Raw genomic sequence first — 21,386 nt, forward strand, 5'->3', positions numbered from 1 at the left:
GGGGGGCGTTGGTCCAAAATGGCTCTTTCAACATTACAGACCAAACCAGTAATGGAACCCTAACTCTGTTATATTTAATTTCTGCACCTTGAAATTTGAAATAATGTCCTGTTTTAGAATAAAGGGGTTGAAATTAATCTTCCTAACCCCTGCCCGTTGCTTTTTAAAATCCAATTCATCATTTAATTAAGTATTGGCGGATTGATGAACCCCTGCCCTTAGCTTTTTAAAATCCAATTCATCATTTAATTAAGTATTGGCGGATTGATGATAAAAAGAATCGTGACTCCATCCATCCATTTTCCAGAGATGAAAGTGGACGTCCTGATTAGTGTGGAAAAAAAAATATATATATATATATATATATTAGAGCTGTCAAACGATTAAAATATTTAATCTAATTAAAAATGCAACTGTCATAATTAACTCAAATGAACAAAAAATGAATCGTGATTACTCACATTTTTTATCGTTTCTGAATTTCCTTTTACATTTTTTGTCCTATTTTTTCCCCATTTTAATGCTCTCATCAGCATGGAATCATGAATCAGTTTTCTATGTGCCAAATGCAAATATTTACTGAAATAACAATTTCGATTTTCAATTTTACATGAACATTTTTCACTTGGTGCAGTTATTCACACATAATCTCTCACACAATATTACTGTCCATCAATAACGGTGAAAAAACTATTTTGTCACAACAGCTGCTTTAACAGCTATTTTTATTAAATCAAAACAGAGCAATATAACATTATAAAGTGCACATCTAAGGTACACTAGTACTCAGCCTATAGTGGATTTAAACCATGGTAGCATACTTCATTTTTCTCCAGTTTGCTTTGAACACAGCAGTCTGTTTCTGTATGTTTGTTGAAGAATAACGAGACACCGGACACCAGCTGTCTGATGAAAACAGCTGTCTTGTCCACGGTGTCTTATTCATTCCACTGGGGTTTAGCAAGTGTGTTTATAAAATCTCTTTACTGTTCCTAGTGTTAATGCCTCAACATGGCTACGCTCGTGAAAGCAAAACAACGAACTCAAACGCGTGTTCGTTCAATGTTGTGAACTAATATCCGGATTAATTTTAGGCAATTTTTCCTCAATTCTCGGGAGAAATTGTCATTAAAATTTGAAAATCCGGAGGACTTTCGTCACTGATTTTCTAATCTGCTTTTCCTCACGAGGGTTGTGGGTGTGCTGGGGTCTCTCCCAGCTGTCTTCAGGCAGTAGGCGGGGTACACCCTGAACCGGTTGCCATTCGCGTTCACACTCACACCTCAGTACAATTTCGAGTGTGCCATTAACCTGCAATGCATGCTTTTGGAATGTGGGAGGAAACCGGAGTATCCGGAGAAAACCCACGCAGGCCCGTGGAGAACATGCAAACTACACACAGGAAGGCCAGAGCTGGAATTGAACCCTCTGCACTATGAAGCCAACATGCCAGTCGACACCGGACCACCCATAGTTGTTCATTGCAGTCCTAAATATGATATTGCAGTCAGGCTCCAACACAAAGGAACAAAGTCACAGTTGAATTTCAAAAATACAACTTTATTGTCATCATATTTCACTTGTTATTACGGATAAAAAGTAAAAGCAGAGTTACGCCTTTTATGCTAACCTCCGCTACTTTATTCATGCAGGGATGTCAGATCTAAGTGATGATACGCCACGATCATATCGGAGATTTTAATTGACCCAATGGGATCCAGCACGTGGACCCCAGACCACCACCACACAAAAAGCCCGTGGGCTGAGAAATTTTTAATAATGTATTAAAATTGTTCTAAAAACTAGTCTCCAAAAGGAATGGTTGAGTCACTTACAACCCAGACACAGTAACCGCATCAATTAAAAATTGTATCCCAAACAAAACAAAAAGTGGTACTGCTCGTTCCAGATCAAGCTGTCATTGTACAAATGTTGCAGTCGTCCAGTTCTATGCCGAGTCAAGAGTTCCTTGAGTAAAAGAATGACATCTCAAACAATACAGTCAAGGATGTGAAAGAATATTTAAATTAGTCCCATAAATTAGAGGTATTCACACGTGCGTAAAGCTGGTACTTAAGCCTGTTCGGCTACTGCAAAAATGTTTTCTTGTTTACAAAGATCACCCGTGATAAAACTTACTTCCCCAAGTAGACCTCGTTCAGGTGTGCCCAACTCTGGAGGACTCGAGTACCTCTCTTGTCAACTATGCGAGAGCAAAACCTGAGTCATTCCTAGAGTTACAAACTGCATGTTATTGCATCATTACTTGGTAGCAGTGAAGACTTGAAACATGTTGCATGTTAGCTTGAGCTCTTGAGATATGTTGTTTAAAAAAAAAGTTTATAACGTGTGTGTGTGTGTGTGTATGTATATTTTAAAACTGACCAGGATTCCCCTTTAAACATTCCCAAATCACCTCCAACGAAGGCGCAAGTACCGGTAAGTGTCTGTCAACTGACATCTCTGCATGATATTCCAGTCTCGATTCTATCACTTGAGCGCCAGATGGTAGTTGTGTGACGAGAAATGTCAAGTCATAGTCGTCAGTCCAATCCGTGTAAAAAGACAGCAGCGGCCATGACCAGGGTTGTCTGTAATGGCGGGAGACAAAGATGGGGGGAGAAAGCAGGCGGCACTCACGACCCGCACGCTTCATTGTCCCGCTCGTCTGGCCGGCTGTCCGGCTGTCTCAGTAATTGAGGAGCTGTTCCCTTTCGGTTCCAATGAAGCGCCTGTTGGCCGCAAGCAACTTTGCCCTGTTGGTCGAGGGGCCTGCCAGGGTGATACACACTCAGTATTCAGTGGATTTAAAAAAAAAAAAAAAAAAAAAAAAAAAAAAAAACTTCCTCTGTCACACGTAGGACGCAACAGTACTTGCAACAATTTCCAGCAGCTGTAGACCTATTTGCTGCCTTCCTGACCACTTCCTTTACCAAACCAAGGATGTGTTGAGTAAGAGGTTTGATACAAATTATACTGTTCATTACTATGACCACACTTGACCTACTGTGTGGAAATATGAGGAAGTGCCTGTAAAATAAACACAATCCTTGTTTGGAAACCACACACACACACACACACAAAAAAGCATTGATTAAAATACACCGAACCCACGATTCCACTATTTATCAAATTAAACACTATGAAATTTTATGAATTGGTTGACTTTAAAACAGCTCGATTAAGGTACAACGTACGCAATAACCTGCTCTGCCAAAATACTCAGCTGTTCGAAATTCAAGAGAGTTGCTATAATTAAGGGGTACCAACCTCTACAAAAAAAATATCTGAAACAAGAACAAACATTAAGCAAAGGTGTGTTTCTGTAATATGTGTTAATTTGTGGAGTAATTTTGAAACTGACCTGAATATGTGTGACTTGCTTGCTGTGCTCAAAAAGAGGTTCAAAAAGTACCCCCCCCCCCCGAAATAAGTCTGATTTAAGCTGGTAAATTGATGAAGTGCTGTGATGTCTATGTCCCACTGAGCAAGAAAGACACCTTCTCATTAAGGCCACTCCTATCCTGTCTGGAAGAAATCAAAACCTGGATGGCACAAAATTTCTTGAAATTCAATGAAAAGAAGAAAGAGGTGATATTGTTTGGTCCCAGTGGCCCTTGTACATTCCATCCTGTAGACTTGGGCCCCCTGTCTCCTTATCTTAAATCAACGGTCACAAACTTGGGCCTTAAACTGGACAGTGATTTCAAACTTGATCGGCAAATTGGTGCCGTTGTTAAATCCAGCTTCTTTCACCTTAGACAGCTGGCCAAAATAAAACCTCTCCTCTCACATGAACACTTTGAGACAGTAATTCATGCCTTTGTCACATCCCGGCTGGATTATTGCAATGCCTTGTACTTTGGAGTCAGCCAGTCCTCCATTAAGCGCCTTCAGCTGGTCCAGAATGCCGCTGCTCGCCTCTTGACTGGTACTCGTAAGAGGGAGCATATAACTCCCACTCTGGCATCCCTTCACTGGCTCCCCATTCATTTTAGAGTTATTTTCAAGATCCTCCTCTTTGTTTTCAAATCTCTGAATAATCTCGCGCCACCTTACCTCTCTGAGCTCATCCGCCCCTACACACCTGCCCGGCGCCTCAGGTCTGTGGACCAGTCTTTGTTAGAGGTACCAAGAGCTAAACTGAGGCTCAGAGGGGATCGAGCCTTTTCTGTTGCTGGTCCCTCTCTCTGGAATGACCTCCCACTGAACATTCGGCAAGCCTCCTCGCTGCCCATCTTTAAAGCCCTCCTCAAAACTCACTTGTATTCTTTGGCGTTCGACTCAGCATGACTTAGATTTGTTCTTGGTTTTACTGTTTGGTGCTTTCCACCGCCTTTATTACCGATTCGTCTTACTGTTTGTTGTGTATGTTAAATCGCTCCATGTACAGCACTTTGTATGCAGCGATGGCTGTTCGAAAGTGCTCTATAAATACTGTTGACTTGACTTGATGTAACGGTATGTTGATTATCAAAGTGAGAGGAAAGTGATATATAAATATGCCAGTGTGTGTGTTTAAGTAGTCCTTGTACAAATGGAACGTTGGAGGAATATATATGTAAGTATTGCACTTGCTTATATGTAGACTTTTCAAATTGAGATATACTACATGAATGACTACTATATTAATATCAAACAAATTAAAACTCACAAAGGATTACTTCAACTTCCTTCGAACATATAAATTGTGCTGAAAGAGTTTTTTTTCTACTTTACTTCCTGCCAAATTTTTGTTATCTGTTTAAATGTTTAGTACACAAACACATTTTTGTCAGAAAGGTTTTGACTTGGTATAGTATTATTTTACGATAACTATTTTCTCTTTGGCTTTTGTAAAAACACTTCTTGTGTGTGTGTGTGTGTTTTTAAAATTAATTTTAAAAGAGATGTGTACTTTTTCTCGCCTTCACATATGCGTCATCTGCTGTGGACTCACCTATGTAGCTGAGCAGCACAGGCAGAAAGATGAGGCCGTGCGTGGCACCCAACAGCACGATGGCCAAGTACATGCGGAAGTAGAACACCTGGAAGATCTGCGATTTGGACAGCGCCAGGATTAGGATTCCGCCAAACTTTGTCAGTGTGATTCCACTGAACACCTGAGACAAGAGGAAACAGCAGGATAACTTAGTGCTTGACAAACTTCAGCATACACCGCTATAGTCACACACACACACACACACACACACACACACACACACACACACACAAAAAAGCTGCCGCACCTTATGTGCCACACTTGCTTCCAAATAAGGAATTAAACCTTAGCTAATATTGGTTGACCTCTATTTACAGTTGTAAGACTAAGGAATGTTACAATGTCACGTAAAACCATGGCGAGACAGTGAGAAGGTTTTTAGTCTTTTTACACTTACAAGCCCCCAAAAAAGAAAATTGCATTATGCTTGCCCCGTCATTTGGTTTTGACTTAGCGTTTTCATATTTTACATTGGTCTACCTAAATATTGTTGACACTTGTCGGACAATTGAGAATGGGGAGAAAAAACTTGACATGGTGAGAGTTGGACTCTGAAAGCCATTACAGTGAAGCCCTGCCCATTTCTGATTGGCTATTCACAAATTGAAGGGTTTGTTTTTTTCATAAAGACTCTATACTAAGCTTTTTGGAAAAACAATGCCAGACTAACAAGTCTGGCATCTAATATATGGCAGACTAGTGTCTAATATAAAGACACTAATATATGGCTCTTTTGATGATTGATTTTTCACCGCTCATTTCCTGTTCGGGGCTGCAGTTGGCACCAGGTGCAATTTTGCCATTGCTGTGCCCCCTTTTGAATCAGCCCGCTCTGTCATTCGCTCAAATCCTTTAGCTAATCCTTCGACGAATAAGATGGTGAAAAGAAAAAAAGTTGACGAGTATGGTACACTTCAGGACGAATGGACCGAAGGATTCACTTTTGTGGAGTGAACAGGTTCTGCGGTGTGTCTAATTTGCAATGACAAAACACCATCGATGAAATGGTTTGAATGCAAAGCGGCACTTTGACACGCCCCATGCTACGTTGGCATCAAAATACTCTGCGAGAGACAGCAGAAAGGAAGCGTGTATGTTACTGAGCAGGGTGCAAGCCAGCCAGCAGCAACTTCACGGATGGACCCGGCAATCTGACTTTCATTCCGATAGTTTTGCTGGATTTTTAGCAATCGTGAGGAATGGAAAACCATTCACATGAATGGTGAGTATTATCACAAAATTATTTTAAAAAATACATTCAGAGGCTTATTATTTTACATTTTGCTGAAATCACTTTTAATATGCAGTTTTATATGCAGTGAAACTCCTCTCCAACTAAATCCTGTTTGCAGCAAGAAATTTTTCACAAAAGGTTTTTCACTGTCGCAAATTTGATCTCACATGTAAACACACACACACGCACACAAAAGTATGTGTACTAAGGGTGTGGAAAATAAAAGATATTAATCAATACATCGATGCGCACGTGCGCGATCCGAGTGCATCGGCTCATTCACTGGGTACGACGCGATTGACGGGTGAAATCGCGATTCATCACGATGCATTGATGGGTATCGGTAAAATCCGATTCATGCGCCGTTTTATTCATGTTAAATGTCACATATCTACCCTTTCCTAGGTGCAATGAATGCACCATCATTGCTTTGCGTTTTGTGTTGAATACGGACGGTAGCCGTGCGTCACATACAGTCCAGTACACAACTAGCGAAACATTATGGAAGTTAGCGCACGCAGCAGCAAGGAAACGACTATATTTAATGCAGCCGCAACATTCAAATCTTATGTTTGGAAATACTACGGCTTCGAAAAGAAAGACGCAAAGCTTGATAAAACCTCCGTAATTTGCAAGGAATGTCGCACTAAGAAGCCATACAACGGCAGCACCACAAATATGCAGACCTACTTAAAACGATGGCACCAGATCACCGACAAGTTTCCCTCCCGCTTCCCCGCCCAGTTCCTCGTCGGACACCGGAGAAACTCTTGGTAAACCAGGTAAGGATCAGGATCAGAATTTTTTGCCTCTTATTTTGGGAGTCTCCTTGCAACTCACTGTGACCGCGCAATGGCTATAACTAAGGCCACTGCTTATTTCATATGCAAAGACCTCCAGCCTTAGCGTGGTGGACACCGAGGGTTTCAGACAGCTCGTGCACGTTTTGGAACCCAGGTATAAAATACCAGACAGGTCTGTGTTCACTTACAAACATATTCCCGATGTGTACAACAAAGTGAGAAGTGAGATTACTGTGTTGCTGAACAGTGCGCAAACAGTTGCACTTACAGTGGATGGGTGGTCATCTTGCGCTATAGATTCATATACATATATATATATTATTATTATTATATTTCATATAAGACACTCAGTGAGAATAGTCTGTTTGTGTTTACACTATAGCAACAGCTGTGAGTCTCAGGTGCCAAATTGTTTACATTTTCTTTGCACAAAACCCAATTGTGAAAGGGCTTAAATAAGTTGTTTTACAAGTTCTATTGTTTATAAGGAATAAAGTGGTATCCTTTTAGTAATACCATACTGAATTCCATCTTTTTAAAAGCTTTTTTTCTTTGCTTATTTGCATCATGTTTAATTGCACAATATCGCAACAAATTGCATTGTATCGTATCGTATCGCATTGATTTGAACTTAATGTGTATCGAATCGTATCACATCGTAACGACGGTGAAACGTATCGCATCGCCAGAAAATTCCATGTATCGTTTAAGTATCGCATCGCTGGCAGTGGATCGAGATGTGTATCGAATCGTCCTCGGTGCCGAGATTCACATCCCTAATGTGTACACGCACAAACAAACGTATGCGTACTCTTTTTTATTCCAATAGTGCATAAGTATGAGCACACACTTATTTGACACTTCATATAGTCAGTGTAGAAAGAAAAAAAGGAAAAGAAATTGCGAAATGTACAATCAGCATTCACTTTCACTTCCATCAATTTCTTGGATAATGTCTTTTATTTTGCTTCCTCCGCCTTTCATTTTGATCACGTTTACCCCCTCTTCCAGCATCAGAACGCTTGTCTTAGCTGCTTGACATCCAAAGGTCCGTTTTGTAGCCATTTTAGCAATGCAATGCTCATGCTGTGTCTGAATCTAACAATAACAAATACTTCCTGGACCCGGTGGCTTTTCTTTCCACCATCTTACGGTCTCTAACTCGACCTCCCGTCGATCGCTACCCAGGACAGCGTTGCTCTGCTGATTTTAAAACCAGCCACGGGACGCTTCGTAGTCCTCGATGGCCATAGTTCGCGCGATGGAACTCGCCTTCTGTCGAATTAGTGCTCCAGTTAGCATAAGGTTTTTAGCATGATAACAAGTAAAGCATTCCAATAAACATTCGTTTATTTGACTGTCCGTCGAGCCACAAGCAATTTACTCTGAGCAGCTAATCGAATGTGTTCCACCTCATCTTCCACAGATCTAGCTACATTATCTACACACATAGATAGTGAGGTCCCTCTTGGCCAATCGGAGGCCAGGATGATGCTCAGTAAGCCAATGGCAGAGCAGCTTGGGTATGTTGCGTTCAGGAACCTCGGAGCTGTGTAAACCAGTGTGGTGGTTGCTGTTGCAGTTTCCGAACGAAGCAGCAGAGGTCACTGTTGAATTAGACTTTGTTGTAGTGAATCTCTTCACGAGGCAAGAGCAGAGAAAAAAAATGTGTATAACACAACAGGGTTTTTTTTTCGTTGTATGGGGGAGAGTGGGAATGGTGTTAATGCATGAAGATTTTCTTTTTAAGAAAATGGAAGGCTTTTAGGTGCGCCTTTTAGTGCGCAAAATACGCTACCTTTTTTTCTGTAATAGATTTCATACACAAGGCAGCTCAGTGTAATTTACACAAGTGCTCAGTGGTACAGTGTTTGTTTCCCAATCCCAGGTTTGGTGATTGGATTCCCGACCATTGTGACCATGTCAAAGTGTCCTCGAGCAAGATACTGAACTCCAGTTGCTCCTGATGCTGCGTCATCAGTAGGTGAATGAGGTAACAGTAGAGCTGTCAGTTTAGTGCGTTTTTATTGGCATTAATTTAAATGAATTTTAACGGGATTAATTTTTTTCTCGCGAGATTAACGCAGCACACGTTGCAAGCGGATGTTACGGTGCTCTATAAATACACCAGAAACAAAAGAACACGCGCACTGTAGAAGTCCACGCCCATGTCTGTTTTGCCAGCCATGGCAGCGCGAGACACCGAAAATGGATACTTAAAGAGTTTATGAATGGAAAGTTTACTTTTAAAAAGTTGCCAGATTGCTCCACTGACAAGACCAAAGTTACCTGTTCTTCTCTCTGTGTGTATCATACAGGTATACGATGTATGCCACTGACGCGATTGTTACTTGTTTGGAACCATTTTGTGTCGAAGGTTACAGCGTTCCGTGTCCATATAAATAGAGCGGGTGGAGCTTCTCTGTGTTCGTCTGACAATGACAGTGCGCTGCTGTTGTAGCGACCTAGGGAAAATTAAACGTCTCCAGTGTTGTCATCGAACCAAGTGTAGTCATCCGAAATGAGGTAGACACAAAAACCGTAGAGAGACTTCCGCGCAAGAAGTACCAACATAATCAACATAGCCTGACTGTGTTAGGGGGAGTGAAACCCCCCTCTTTCAGAATGGTTTGCCCCAGCAGCACGGGGGAAGTGCTTGCGCTTGTTTGTACGGCCGGCAGTTTTGAATACAGCGGCACATAACGAACGGGGTCTCGTTATTCTCCAAGAAACATACAGAAACAGACTGCTGTGTTCAAAGCAAACTTGAGAAGAACGAAGTATGCAACCATGGTTTAAATCCACTATAGGCTGAGTACTAGTTTACCTTAGATGTGTACTTTATAATGTTATATTGCTCTGTTTTGATTTAATTAAAAAAAGATGTTAAAGCAGCTGTTGTGTGACAAAAAAAAATTTTCACTGTTGTTGATGGACAGTAATATTGTGTGAGAGAATACGTGTGAACAACTGCTCCAAGTGAAAAATGTTCATGTAAAATTGAAAATTGAAATGGTTATTTCAGTAAATATTTGCATTTGGCACATAGAAAACTGATTCATGATTCCAAGTTGATGAGAGCATTAAAATGGGGGAAAATAGGACAAAAAATGTAAAAGGAAATTCAGAAACGATAAAAAAATGTGTGAGTAATCACAATTAATTTTTTTGTTCATTTGCGTTAATTATGACAGTTGCATTTTTAATTAGATTAAATATTTTAATCGTTTGACAGCTCTAGGTAAGAGTATAAAGGGCTTTGAGTAACAGAGGTAGAAAAGCGCTATATAAGTGACAGCCCATTTACCATTTATCTTTGCCTTGTTTATATTTTAGCAGCTAAAAGCTCAAGCTAACAAATGACAGCGTCTCGCCCGCCAGTTGTATGGATGACATTCACGCCCACTTATGGTAACGGAATGTTGTAAAATGAGTTCGAAATGATCGTGAAGTGTTTTGGGCTGGTATATTTGTAACTAAGCATTTTTAGGAGCTATATTATATGACTTCTTACTGCAAGAATTTTTTAAAATTATTTTTTTGGAATCTAGACAAAATGGAGGACAAGCAGCATCCAGGAACAGGAAGTGATTAATTTAAAGTTTTATGTTAAGACTTACCGAGCTGCCCATGTGCGCCAGCGCCTCCTCAGCCCGGTCCACTCTGCTTTTCTTCATGCTGACGGAAAAAGCCCGAACCAGATGACTGCAGAACTCCACAGAAATCCCACATGCCTGCAAAAGGAAAACATGAGCACATAACATCAACTCTACGACTCGTATCCTACGCGCACGCCCCCGTCCTCACCATGACCAAGTTGACAAGCGAGACGGCGTTCAGGCTGATATTCCACAGCCACATGACGCCAAACATGTTGACCAGGATCATGGCGATAGTGACGCACACCATCACGGCTGACCACAGCTCAAAGCCCAGCAGCACTGTGGTGACCAGGAAAATGGCGCCCAGCGACACGCTCAGTTGAAAGGCTGTGTCGTACACGATGGTGAGGTACTGCTCATAAAACACGTAGAAGACGCTGCGGAGCAGGTGATAGTCAGTGGCTCATATGTGACTTGTTTTCAGGTGCTTTCATCTCTCTGTTCTGCCATTTGCATCCTCCTCAATGATCATATTTTCTGCATGATAGAGAAATCTACGAGCAAAAGTGTGTCATGTTTAAAGTTTCATTTCATTTGGGCATGTTTAGACATTTGGGTGCGTATTCAGTACCCTCAACCGCCTGTGCGCAAAGATGTCGGCTGTTTGGGCAGAGGGCTTTTGAGGTCCACAGTTACCACATTGAAGCAAGGGGGCAAACAGATGTAAGAAGGTTAGACTCGGTCACACAGTGGGAATAAACAATTTGGGAACGAAGTGCTGTAGAACATCAAAAGACTGTTTGGGAACGACTGTCGCGCCCAGGCGGACATTTGTCATCTGCTAAGTCTACAACTTGCTGATTCGTTGTAGACCAGACTGCAAGGTGTCAACGTGTCTGCGGTTCACAGCTTCAACCAAGGTAATCAGATCACGACTGAGGAGCCGGACCGGGGGTGTGGTATGCAAATATCGGGAGCAGTGCTTTTCTTGTATTTTGCGTATGTAAACAATAAAAGTCCGACTGGAGGACAAGTAACTCCAAGTGTGATCACTGGGCAACTACCTACAATAATGAATGCGCTATGTATCCACTAGATGGAGTTTGCTAAAGGGAATACAATACAATACAGCTGTATTTTTATGCATGTAAAACTGGTCATGAATGCGGACATGAAACATATAAATACAAATGGCAGTACAAAACCCTAAATGAAAGACAAAACATTAAGACTCATTAAGATTCAACGAAAAGCCACACAAACATCGTGGGCTCACATGTCTCCTTCCTTTGTTTAGTCAGTAGTTTACTTTGCTTCTGGTGTCATTTCATAATGGTGCACTATTTGAGAAATGCCAGTAAATTGCAGGTTTAATATTACACCAAGACTAGAGTATGACAGTAGGAGTAGGACCCACCTGTAGGCAAAGACTTTGTGGTCCATGGTCTGACTGATGTTGTCAGCCAAGATGCGGGCCATTTTCAAAGCGTCAATATAGTCCGACGACTCCTTCAGGATGGTGTGAAAGGTCATGAAATAGCTGGCGCCCACCTGGGTGTTGTTGGGGAAAATGTCCACTGCTGTGGCATAGGCTGCATGGCCGCTGCAAAGAAAACAAAGAGTGAGGTCAGAGATGGAATACTTTTAACATGCACGCCCGCAACTTAGCATAAGGAATTACCCTTTTCCACACTTGACATTGGGATTGTCTGACAGGAACATGGGAAGAAAGCGCATGAAGTCATCACCCAGGGGCCTCTGCTTCCCACTTTGGGTCGAAGGTCGACAGTGTACACACAATGGGTCCACCACTAGAAAACCATAGGTCATTTGGTAAGCATTGTATTTGGAACTGTACATGATATTTTGGTTGTTACGGCATTTGGTTCAAGTAATTATCCAATAGTGTCTGTACTCATTGTGCTCACTGGTAATTTAAGTCAAACCCAGTTTACCAGACCTCGACCTGCTCAAATGCCAATTAACCATCGCTTGTCTTTGTTTTGTCATCGAAGCAGTCTTTTCATTGTTACGCGAGACATTTGGTGAATTGTCCGACAGCTGACGAGGATTTAGGCTGGTCATCAGTTTCCGTTAACAGTTGACTTTTATGACGGCTGTTCAAAGCCCCTGCACAGTTGTTTCATTTTCTGGCTAGACATATTTTTTTGCAAGTGACCATGCCGCCAGTTTCATTTCTTGGACAATATTTCTTTTCAATACACCTGAAGCATTGCTTTTATAGTTTGCGACCACGTATTGATTTCCCCAAGTTGTCATTGCCATAACATCTGATAGGCGATCAATCAACTTCAAATTATAATTATTGCAGAGCGGTCAAGTTGACACATCGAACAGTTGGTTCAAACCCTGCTGGTCACGAGGAAGTAAAGTAACTAATTTTTCCACCTTGTGTAAAAGCACTGCAGCGTTAACAATGCGCTTGTGCCATTGTTTGCTAGTCCATTGTGTGCATGGGTAATAGAATGTGGGCAAGAATTCACCTGGAGAGTTGTTGACGTTGGATAAAGATTTACCTGAAGTGTTACAAAAGGCTCCTGTGGCATTGTTGTAACGGCAGCAAGTGGACCGTGGCTTGACCCAATCCAAATAGTCGTCCAGCCAGGAGGAAGGTGTGACGGCAATGGTTGAGCTAAAAGTAAATTTTTTTTTTACATATATATATATATATATATATATATATATATATATATATATGAGAATCTCGTGCTGTCACTTAAACGGTTTTATTTGAAGATGTGAGACATACTAGTTGCTGATGAGCGACGCAGAATAGACCTGCTGCACCAGTGAATTATTGTTGCATCCTACGCCGCCGCACACGGCATTCTGGCCCTCAAGGCTGCTGTAGTTGAGGCCATCCTCCACGACAAAGTAGACCGGAGCTCCCGTGTGGAGATACTGACTCAGGTTCTTGAAGTACTCCAACACGTATGAATCCTATTTGAGGGCCAAAAAAAGTGTCAAAGGCAACAAATACAGGGAGAGATTTTAATATAAAAAGTCCATGTCATACAAATAGAAGAATAAAGTAGAACTACAGCAATCAGCAGTTTAATGGGAATGCACAACATGGACTGAACTGACCACCTTTACTTGGATTTATTGATCGTTAAAAAATATGCCATAATATAGTGGTTCTTAACCTGGGTTTGGTGAATCAGTCTTGAGGGGTTCGACGGAGCCTCTGCTAAGGTGGTTAAGACACACCCCACTCAACATATCAATCAGTTGTGACACGCCTGCTTGGCCATCTTGGCGGCAGATGATCACATTACATTGCTTGTCCAATCAGTACTGGGGGAAATTTAGTTTGCTCAGTAGTCAACGTGTAACTGACGTGATAGTACGGCGTGCGATTAAAAAAAAAAAATGTTTAGTGGTCAGACGAATATGAACAACATGGATTCGCAGCGTCCTATCTGCATGATTTGTCATGCCAAGTTGAGCAACACTAGTCTTGAACCAAACTTCTTTAATCATATTTTTATTTTTCACTAAGGTTTCATTAAATGTGCATACGAACTGGTTGGGTTCGGTACCTCCAACAAGGCTAAGAACCACTGCCCTAATGTATTGATGCCAATGGAGAGGCGCCCATTGAAATGATAATTTTCTATATGAATGTATGCAAATATGGCTACTCAGAAATGTAAGATTTTTTTTCCTCAACAAATTTACAGCTTCAGAAAATATTCCAACTTCTCAATATAACTCCAATTGCATTACCTTTAATGTGTTTATCCTCGTAACATGACAATATTATTCCTTTAAATTGGTCTCTTTATTCTCATAATATTTAAACGTTATTATTTTATAATGATGTATATTTCAAGGACTCCCACCCCCCACCAACGGGAATAACTAAATAAATGAATACATGAAACGGCTTGCTGTAAACACCGGCTTCACAGAGGTCATCATCATATCTTGTCGCGCCAGTACTGGATCCATTGCTTGGCAGCATCACTAGTGTCTAAGAGGTCTTGATCTGTGCAGGTGGGCCCCAGTTCACAGTCCCGAAGAATGTGCACCATTGTTTGTATTGGGTGGCCACACGGACATTCACTGCTGAGTGAGAGTCCCCATTTATAGGTGTTGTTCCGAGTCTTGCCTACTCTGGTTCTAGCTCTATTTAATGTCACCCAGTTCCTTCTTGAGAGGGCTGTTCCACTTGGAAGATGTTCGTTTGGGCTTTGGATTGCACCATTTAGTGCAGAGCTGTCCCATTCTCTCCATTTTTCGAGACTGTGGTTTGTTGACTGCTCAGGATCTAAACTATGGACAGTCATAAAGCTCTTTCTGGACTTCAGTCTTCTTATTGATTCACTATGACCATAGAGGGGGTGTCTTGTGTCATTTTCTTGATTATGCTTTTGTGCCCTTGCATGAATATCTCTACGTATGTGTGGTGGTGCGATGCCCGCCAATCTGTAGAGTGCTGGCAGTGGTGTTGGTTTTAGTGTGCCAGTAATTATTCGGCATGTGTTGTTCAGCTCAGGATCTATTTTGTGAGCATGACATGATCTTGCCCATGCTGCTGAGCAATATTCAGCAGTAGAGTAGCATAGTGCCAGAGCTGTTGTTCTCAGAGTTTTAGGATCTGTTCCCCAGTTAGAGTTAGCAAGTTTAGCTAATAGGTTGTTTCTTGTGGCAACTTTTGACTTGAGTTTCCTTACATGTTCTGCGAAGGAGAGCGTTCGATCCAATGTGACTCCAAGATAGACGGGATAGTCAACATGCTCAAGTCTCTCATTATTCCAGTGGATACTTAATTTTCTATTTGCCTGGTGGTTATTTAGGTGGAATGCACACACCTGCATCTTTCCTGGATTGGCATTAAGTGAGTTTTGTTTATAATACTCTGTTAGGTGTTGAAGAGCAGCTGATAGTCTCCTATCACACAGAGGTGTTCATCTTGCATAGTGGCAGCTGTAACCAAGATTGACACTGTGTATCACATTCACGTGACTTACATCAGGCATGGAGAGCTGCTGATTCAGTCCGATCTCAACTTTGTTTACCACAGCAATACTGAAGGACAACACTCCCACAAACACAGCCACCTGTAGAGGGGGGATTTTTTTCGCAGTTATGATCACCTGACAACCTGTGTTAAAACTAAACAGTACAAAAGCAAGGCAGCTGTTGCAAACACGTGCCGCTGCTGCACGCACTTACAATGATGGGCCGCACCCATTCTTTGAGGATGAATGGCGCAAAGACCTTCTTGAAAAAACGGAAAAGGATGCTGTCTGTCCTTGTTTCTTGACCTTCGGGCAACTTGGCGCAGCAGATAATGTCCAGACGATTTGCCTATTGTGACAGCAAGATTTAAGAACTTCAGCTAGTATCATCATCTAAATGTGTTGCCAATGTTTAGGCTCACCTCCTGCCTCTTCAGATCCAAGCCCAGAAGGCTGACAAAGCAGCTGATTTGCAACAGGAAATCAATGAAAACAGCCAGGCCAGCAAAGAGGGAAAAAGTCCTAACTGCAGGCATGTTGGACAGTGCTCCTGCAGAACAAACCATCATCAGCATGGAATTAGAAAATACATGGCACCATTGAGAACATACAGTATAGTGGTCTACAAATTTCATTCCTGATCATACGTGTATACCCAGAAAGAAGGCCACAGTCTCTGAAAAGGAGGACAGAAATATGCTGGGTGCAACGTCGCCGAGGATGCGACCTATCTGTTGGTGAAGTTCCTCCTGGGGCAACCGCTCATCTCGCTGACACCAACACAACCAAAAAAAGGTTAATTAAGTCATGTTTTGTAGGGACTCTGTGATGAACTCAAGAGAATACATCTACCTGGTACGTTTGCACAATGATGAATATGTTGTCCACACCAACAGCCAGCACCAGGAAGGGGATGACCTCAATGACGATGAGGGTGAGGGGGATGCCAATGTAGCTGAAGATGCCCAGCGAGGATGCTACTGAGCTCAGCACAATCAGAATACCCGCTATGGCCAGAGAAATCTTGGAATCCACCTGTATGTGTGCATGCAAAAGACTCATTGTTAATAACAATGAAAATCCTGTGACATAAATGTACCATACTTGAACTGCTCTGAAAACTCATACTGTTAGGTCGGGGGTCGGCAACCTGCAGCTTTCGAGCCGGATGCGGCTCTTTAGCGCCCCCAGTAGCTCCCTGGAGCTTTTTCAAAAATGTTTGAAAATGGAAAAAGATGGGGGAGGGAAATATATTATTATATAATATTTTTTAATTATAGTTTCTGTAAGAGGACAATCATTAACATTTTCCGATGCTGTTAAAATGTGTCGAACAAATATTGTCAGTCAGGGGGCTGTTGTGTAAAAAAAAAAAAAATAAGCGGTTAGGAAGATGAATGAATGAATGAATGAATAAAATTTTAAAAAGCGGCCTTTCATGTACAATTCACCGAGGGTACTTGCAAAGAATGGGAATCTGGGTCGCCAAGAAAAGCATGTTTAATCGTTACACATGAGCTACGATAGTTAGAACGCTGAGAAAGTGCGTCCCGTGCTCGTTCATCTTAGCGGCCATTATGGCTATTGGTCATTACGGCATGTGTGTGTAAGTGTGTGCGGTAAGGGGTCGATCGCGGGAGGTTGGTTGATCGAAGAGTAGATCTTCCGTCAAAAAAGCTTGGGCACCCCTGCCTGCTCTACAGGATTAACTGCAGGGGGGAAAAAAACTTTTAATCATGAACGTTCGTTGTGTATTTGTAGCCAACTTAGTCATGTTGATAGTAGACTAATATCAATAATATAGACACATACAACATGCGTTGCCTTCATTATAAGGCTTTTCATTTTTTGCGTCTCCAGACATATTTGGGGTTTTTTTTTTGGTCCAATATGGCTCTTTCAACATTTTGGGTTGCCGACCCCCGTGTTTGGTATATATTATTATTATTATTATATATTCTTAAATTGCCCTTTTCCCTCTTCTACCGCTCCTTTTTGTGAGCCATCAAGTCCTGTGGCAGCAGGTAGAGCAGGTTCTACTGAATCTGTGCCGTGTACCGTGACATGAACTTGTGACAGCAGCCGCTTACCAGCAGTCTTCTGCAGCTGTTGATGTGTCCTAGTGCTAGCGAGATATAGACAAACATGATGGCGTAGCTCAGGACAACGGTGCTGATGTCACTGTTGCTCTCCCGATTGATTTCGTCCTCGACGCTCCTCTCGGAGCTGAAGGCGATGGTCAGGTTGGGGTTGTGGAACTCCTTCATGAAGCGGATGAATCTGGAGTACACGCACACGCACACAGGTACTTTAATGAAGGAGATCAATGGCAAGAAATCTTGGATACCTATCTATTTTCTAAGAAGCTAACGTCATTCGCTAATGCTCCTATATTTTGTTGTTCTAGTGCTTCCTTTCATATCTTTGCTGCATTGTTGTTCTACTACTTCCTTTCATAACTTTGCTGCTGTGAATTGGGAATTTCTCCATTGCGAGACAAAGGTTTTTCTATTTTTAATCTATGCTCCTAACACGGCATCCTGCTGAGCTTTTGTCTTTGACAGAAAGGTGTTTGCGTGTTTGGTCTGGGTGTCACGTGAAAATGGAGGATCTTCCCTCAGCCAAGCAGCAGGTCATGTGCCAAGAAATTCCGTGTGGAGGTGTTACATTAATTAGCTGTGTTGTGTCATCACAATACGGAATAGTATCTTTTAAACCACTGGTGTCAAAGTCAAGGCCTGGGGGCCACATCATTTTATTTGGCCCGTTAAAGCAAATCAAAGATGACAACTTTCATGATGCTTGCTAAAGTCTGAATCAAAATTTGAAATTGTCATATATCATGTAATAATTACGTTTGAACAATCCATTATTCTTGACTTCTGCTGTCAAAACTAGTTATGCATCTATTTGTTGTTCACCGTGTGTCTAATATGTGGAGGTGGTTACACATGTATATAGTTTCACAAAATTCACAGTCAACGCCCCTCCAAGGGAAACCGTAACTACAATGTGGCCCGTGACAAAAATGAGTTTGACACCCCTGCTTTAAACGAAACAAACTCTTACTCTTTTTCCCACGCTTGGGCTTTGCCCAGACTGTCAGTGTCGTTGCGGGAGTTGTGGATCGGGAAGGTGATGACAAGAGCGCTTGCGTTGTTGTAGTTGGTGGCTGATATGAAGGAAACAAAGCAAACAACTCAACATCACCACCTGTGCTGTGTACATAGAACAATAATTTGACATTAAAACAAAAGACAAGTTAAAAGAGATGAATAACATTAAAAACAGTACACCACTACACAAAATCAATGCCAAGTGCCACCCTGAATCAAAAGCCATGAAATAAAAAATGTGTGTGAAGTATAAAGATTGTTGGCGCCAAGGGTCCCAAAGTCAGCATGGAACCAAACATCCTAATTTCCCCTTTCTTTACATTAAAATGAAAGAAAATCAGCGACACCCGGGCCTTGATTTCCAAGACAGAAGTGGCCAAAATGAGAACATTTCCGGTATATCTCATGCCTGTGTAAGTTCTGATTATGCAACTTGATAGATGCCACAGAAAAGGTTGTCCCTGTACTTCCTTTAGTGTGTGTACTGCTTACAGTCGTAGCCTCCCAGCGCCAGCCAAGGGAAGACGGGACCTCCAAAAGTGCCGAGACAAGGATCGTGGAGGATAGTGGTGTCATTGAGGGATGCCGGTGCGCTGTAAGACAGAAATGTGTTCTATACCAATTCTCTCTCCCTTTTTTTTTTACATTTTAAACAATTTCTCACCCCCTCGGCTGTGCATAAGAAAAAAAGTGAGGGAGAAGTGAACCTGACACAGTAGAGGAAGTGGCTATGAAAGTCGGCGTAGACAAAGAATTCGTCGCCTCGCATGTGATCCAGTACAGCGTGGCTATTCTGGAAGTAGTTCAGGACACTCAAGATAGTACAGTTGTCGTTGAAAGGGGCCAGCGGGGAGATGCAGATGTCCTTCAGCGTGACGTTCTGGCTATCGTATTGGGCAACGAGTGCCTCGATGGCAAGCTGCAGATCCAACACCTGATGGGTTTGAGGCAGGGGGAAATTAAAAGAAAGAAAACCTCAAATCACTTTGGAGCTTTGAATTTGCTGCAGCATATATCATGACATAGGATGGTCCCTTTGCAATGTCTATCTACATTGATTAGAAATTCAGTAAAAATCAAACAAAAAAAATGCAATTCTCTTACTGAGAATTGAAGGTAAATAAAAAAATAAAAGTGTAATTAATTCCACCAAAATTATCCATCCATCATCTACCGCTTATCCGGGGCCGGGTCGCGGGGGCAACAGCTTTAGCAGGGAAGCCCAGACTTCCCTCTCCCTAGCTACTTCTTCCAGCTCTCCCCGGGGGATCCCGAGTCGTTCCCAGGCAAGCTGGGTGACATAGTCTCTCCAGCGTGTCCTGGGTCTTCCTCGGGTTCTCCTCCCGGTGGGACATGACTGGAACACCTCACCGGGGAGGCGCTCAGGAGGCATCCGAATCAGATGCCCAAGCCACCTCATCTGGCTCCTCTCGATGTGGAGGAGAAGCGGCTCTACTCCGAGCCCCTTCCGGATGACCGAGCTTCTCACCTTACCTCTAAGGGAGAGCCCGGACACTCTGCGGAGAAAACCCATTTCGGCCGCTTGTATCCGGGATCTCGTTCTTTCGGTCACGACCCATAGCTCATGACAATAGATGAGGGTTGGGACGTAGATCGACCGGTAAATTGAGAGCGTCGCCCTTTCCCTCAGCTCCTTCTTTACCACAACAGACCGATAAAACGTCCGCATCACAACAGACGCTACACCGATCCGCCTGTCGATCTCTCGCTCCCTCCTGCCCACACTCGTGAACAAGAACCCAAGATACTTAAACTCCTCCACTTGGGTCAAGGTCTCCTCCCCGACCCGGAGAGGGCACTCCACCCTTTTCCGACTGAGGAACCTGGTTTCAGATTTGGAGGTGCTGATCCTCATCCCAACAGCTTCACACTCGGCTGCGAAACGCTCCAGTGAGAGTTGGAGAGTCCTGCTTGAAGGAGCCAACAGTACCACATCATCCGCAAAAAGCAAAGATGCAATACTGAGGCCCCCAAAACGGACCCCTTCAACGGTTCGCCTGCGCCTAGAAATTCTGTCCATAAAGGTGATTAACAGAATCGGCGACAAAGGGCAGCCGTGGCGGTGTCCAACCCTCACTGGAAACGATTCCCACTTATTGCCGGCAATGCGATCCAAACTCAAACATTGGCAGTATAGGGACCGAACAGACCGTATCAGGGGGCTCGGTACCCCATACTCCCGAAGCACCCCCACAGAACCCCCCCGAGGGACACGGTCAAATGCCTTCTCCAAGTCCACAAAACACATGTAGAGTGGTTGGGCAAGTTCCCACGTCCCCTCGAGGACCCTGCTAAGGGTGTAGAGCTGGTCCACAGTTCCACGGCCAGGACGAAAACCACACTGCTCCTCCTCAATCTGAGGCTCGACTTCCCGACGGACCCTCCTCTCCAGCACCCATGAATAGACCTTACCAGGGAGGCTGAGGAGTGTGATCCCTCTGTAGTTGTAACACACCCTCTGGTCCCCCTTTTCAAAAAGAGGGACCACCACCCCGGTCTGCCAATCCAGAGGCACTCTCCCTGATGACCACGCGATGCTGCAGAGGCGTGTCAACCAGGACAGCCCCACGGCATCCAGAGCCTTGAGGAACTCCGGGTGGATCTCATCCACCCCTGGGGCCTTGCCACCGAGGAGCTTTTT

The 21,386-nt window shown here is 42.9% G+C and overlaps 1 protein-coding gene and 1 long non-coding RNA gene across 2 annotated transcripts in view; one reads left to right on the forward strand and one right to left on the reverse strand.

The window, feature by feature from the left end:
• Window positions 1-1,539: 1,539 nt before the first annotated feature.
• Window positions 1,540-21,386, reverse strand: part of npc1 (Niemann-Pick disease, type C1) — a 37,873-nt gene continuing 18,026 nt past the window's right edge. Inside the window, exons 9-25 of the mRNA XM_052088388.1 lie at window positions 19,432-19,658; window positions 19,217-19,317; window positions 18,678-18,780; window positions 17,699-17,888; window positions 16,461-16,643; window positions 16,264-16,378; window positions 16,031-16,158; window positions 15,823-15,957; window positions 15,618-15,707; window positions 13,391-13,581; window positions 13,158-13,273; window positions 12,302-12,431; window positions 12,038-12,223; window positions 10,826-11,057; window positions 10,639-10,752; window positions 4,940-5,102; window positions 1,540-2,772 (exon numbers count right to left, since the gene is read on the reverse strand). Of these exons, the coding sequence (XP_051944348.1) occupies window positions 2,690-2,772; window positions 4,940-5,102; window positions 10,639-10,752; window positions 10,826-11,057; window positions 12,038-12,223; window positions 12,302-12,431; window positions 13,158-13,273; window positions 13,391-13,581; window positions 15,618-15,707; window positions 15,823-15,957; window positions 16,031-16,158; window positions 16,264-16,378; window positions 16,461-16,643; window positions 17,699-17,888; window positions 18,678-18,780; window positions 19,217-19,317; window positions 19,432-19,658 (2,487 nt within the window). The 3' untranslated portion in view covers window positions 1,540-2,689. The remainder of the gene's footprint in view (window positions 2,773-4,939; window positions 5,103-10,638; window positions 10,753-10,825; window positions 11,058-12,037; window positions 12,224-12,301; window positions 12,432-13,157; window positions 13,274-13,390; window positions 13,582-15,617; window positions 15,708-15,822; window positions 15,958-16,030; window positions 16,159-16,263; window positions 16,379-16,460; window positions 16,644-17,698; window positions 17,889-18,677; window positions 18,781-19,216; window positions 19,318-19,431; window positions 19,659-21,386) is intronic.
• LOC127616819 (uncharacterized) lies at window positions 8,545-10,715 on the forward strand. The gene is made up of 2 exons (XR_007967206.1): window positions 8,545-9,011; window positions 10,260-10,715. It is a non-coding gene; the product is annotated as an uncharacterized LOC127616819 (long non-coding RNA).

The sequence above is a fragment of the Hippocampus zosterae genome, chromosome 15 (assembly GCF_025434085.1).
Source record: "Hippocampus zosterae strain Florida chromosome 15, ASM2543408v3, whole genome shotgun sequence".
Taxonomy (NCBI): domain Eukaryota; kingdom Metazoa; phylum Chordata; class Actinopteri; order Syngnathiformes; family Syngnathidae; genus Hippocampus; species Hippocampus zosterae.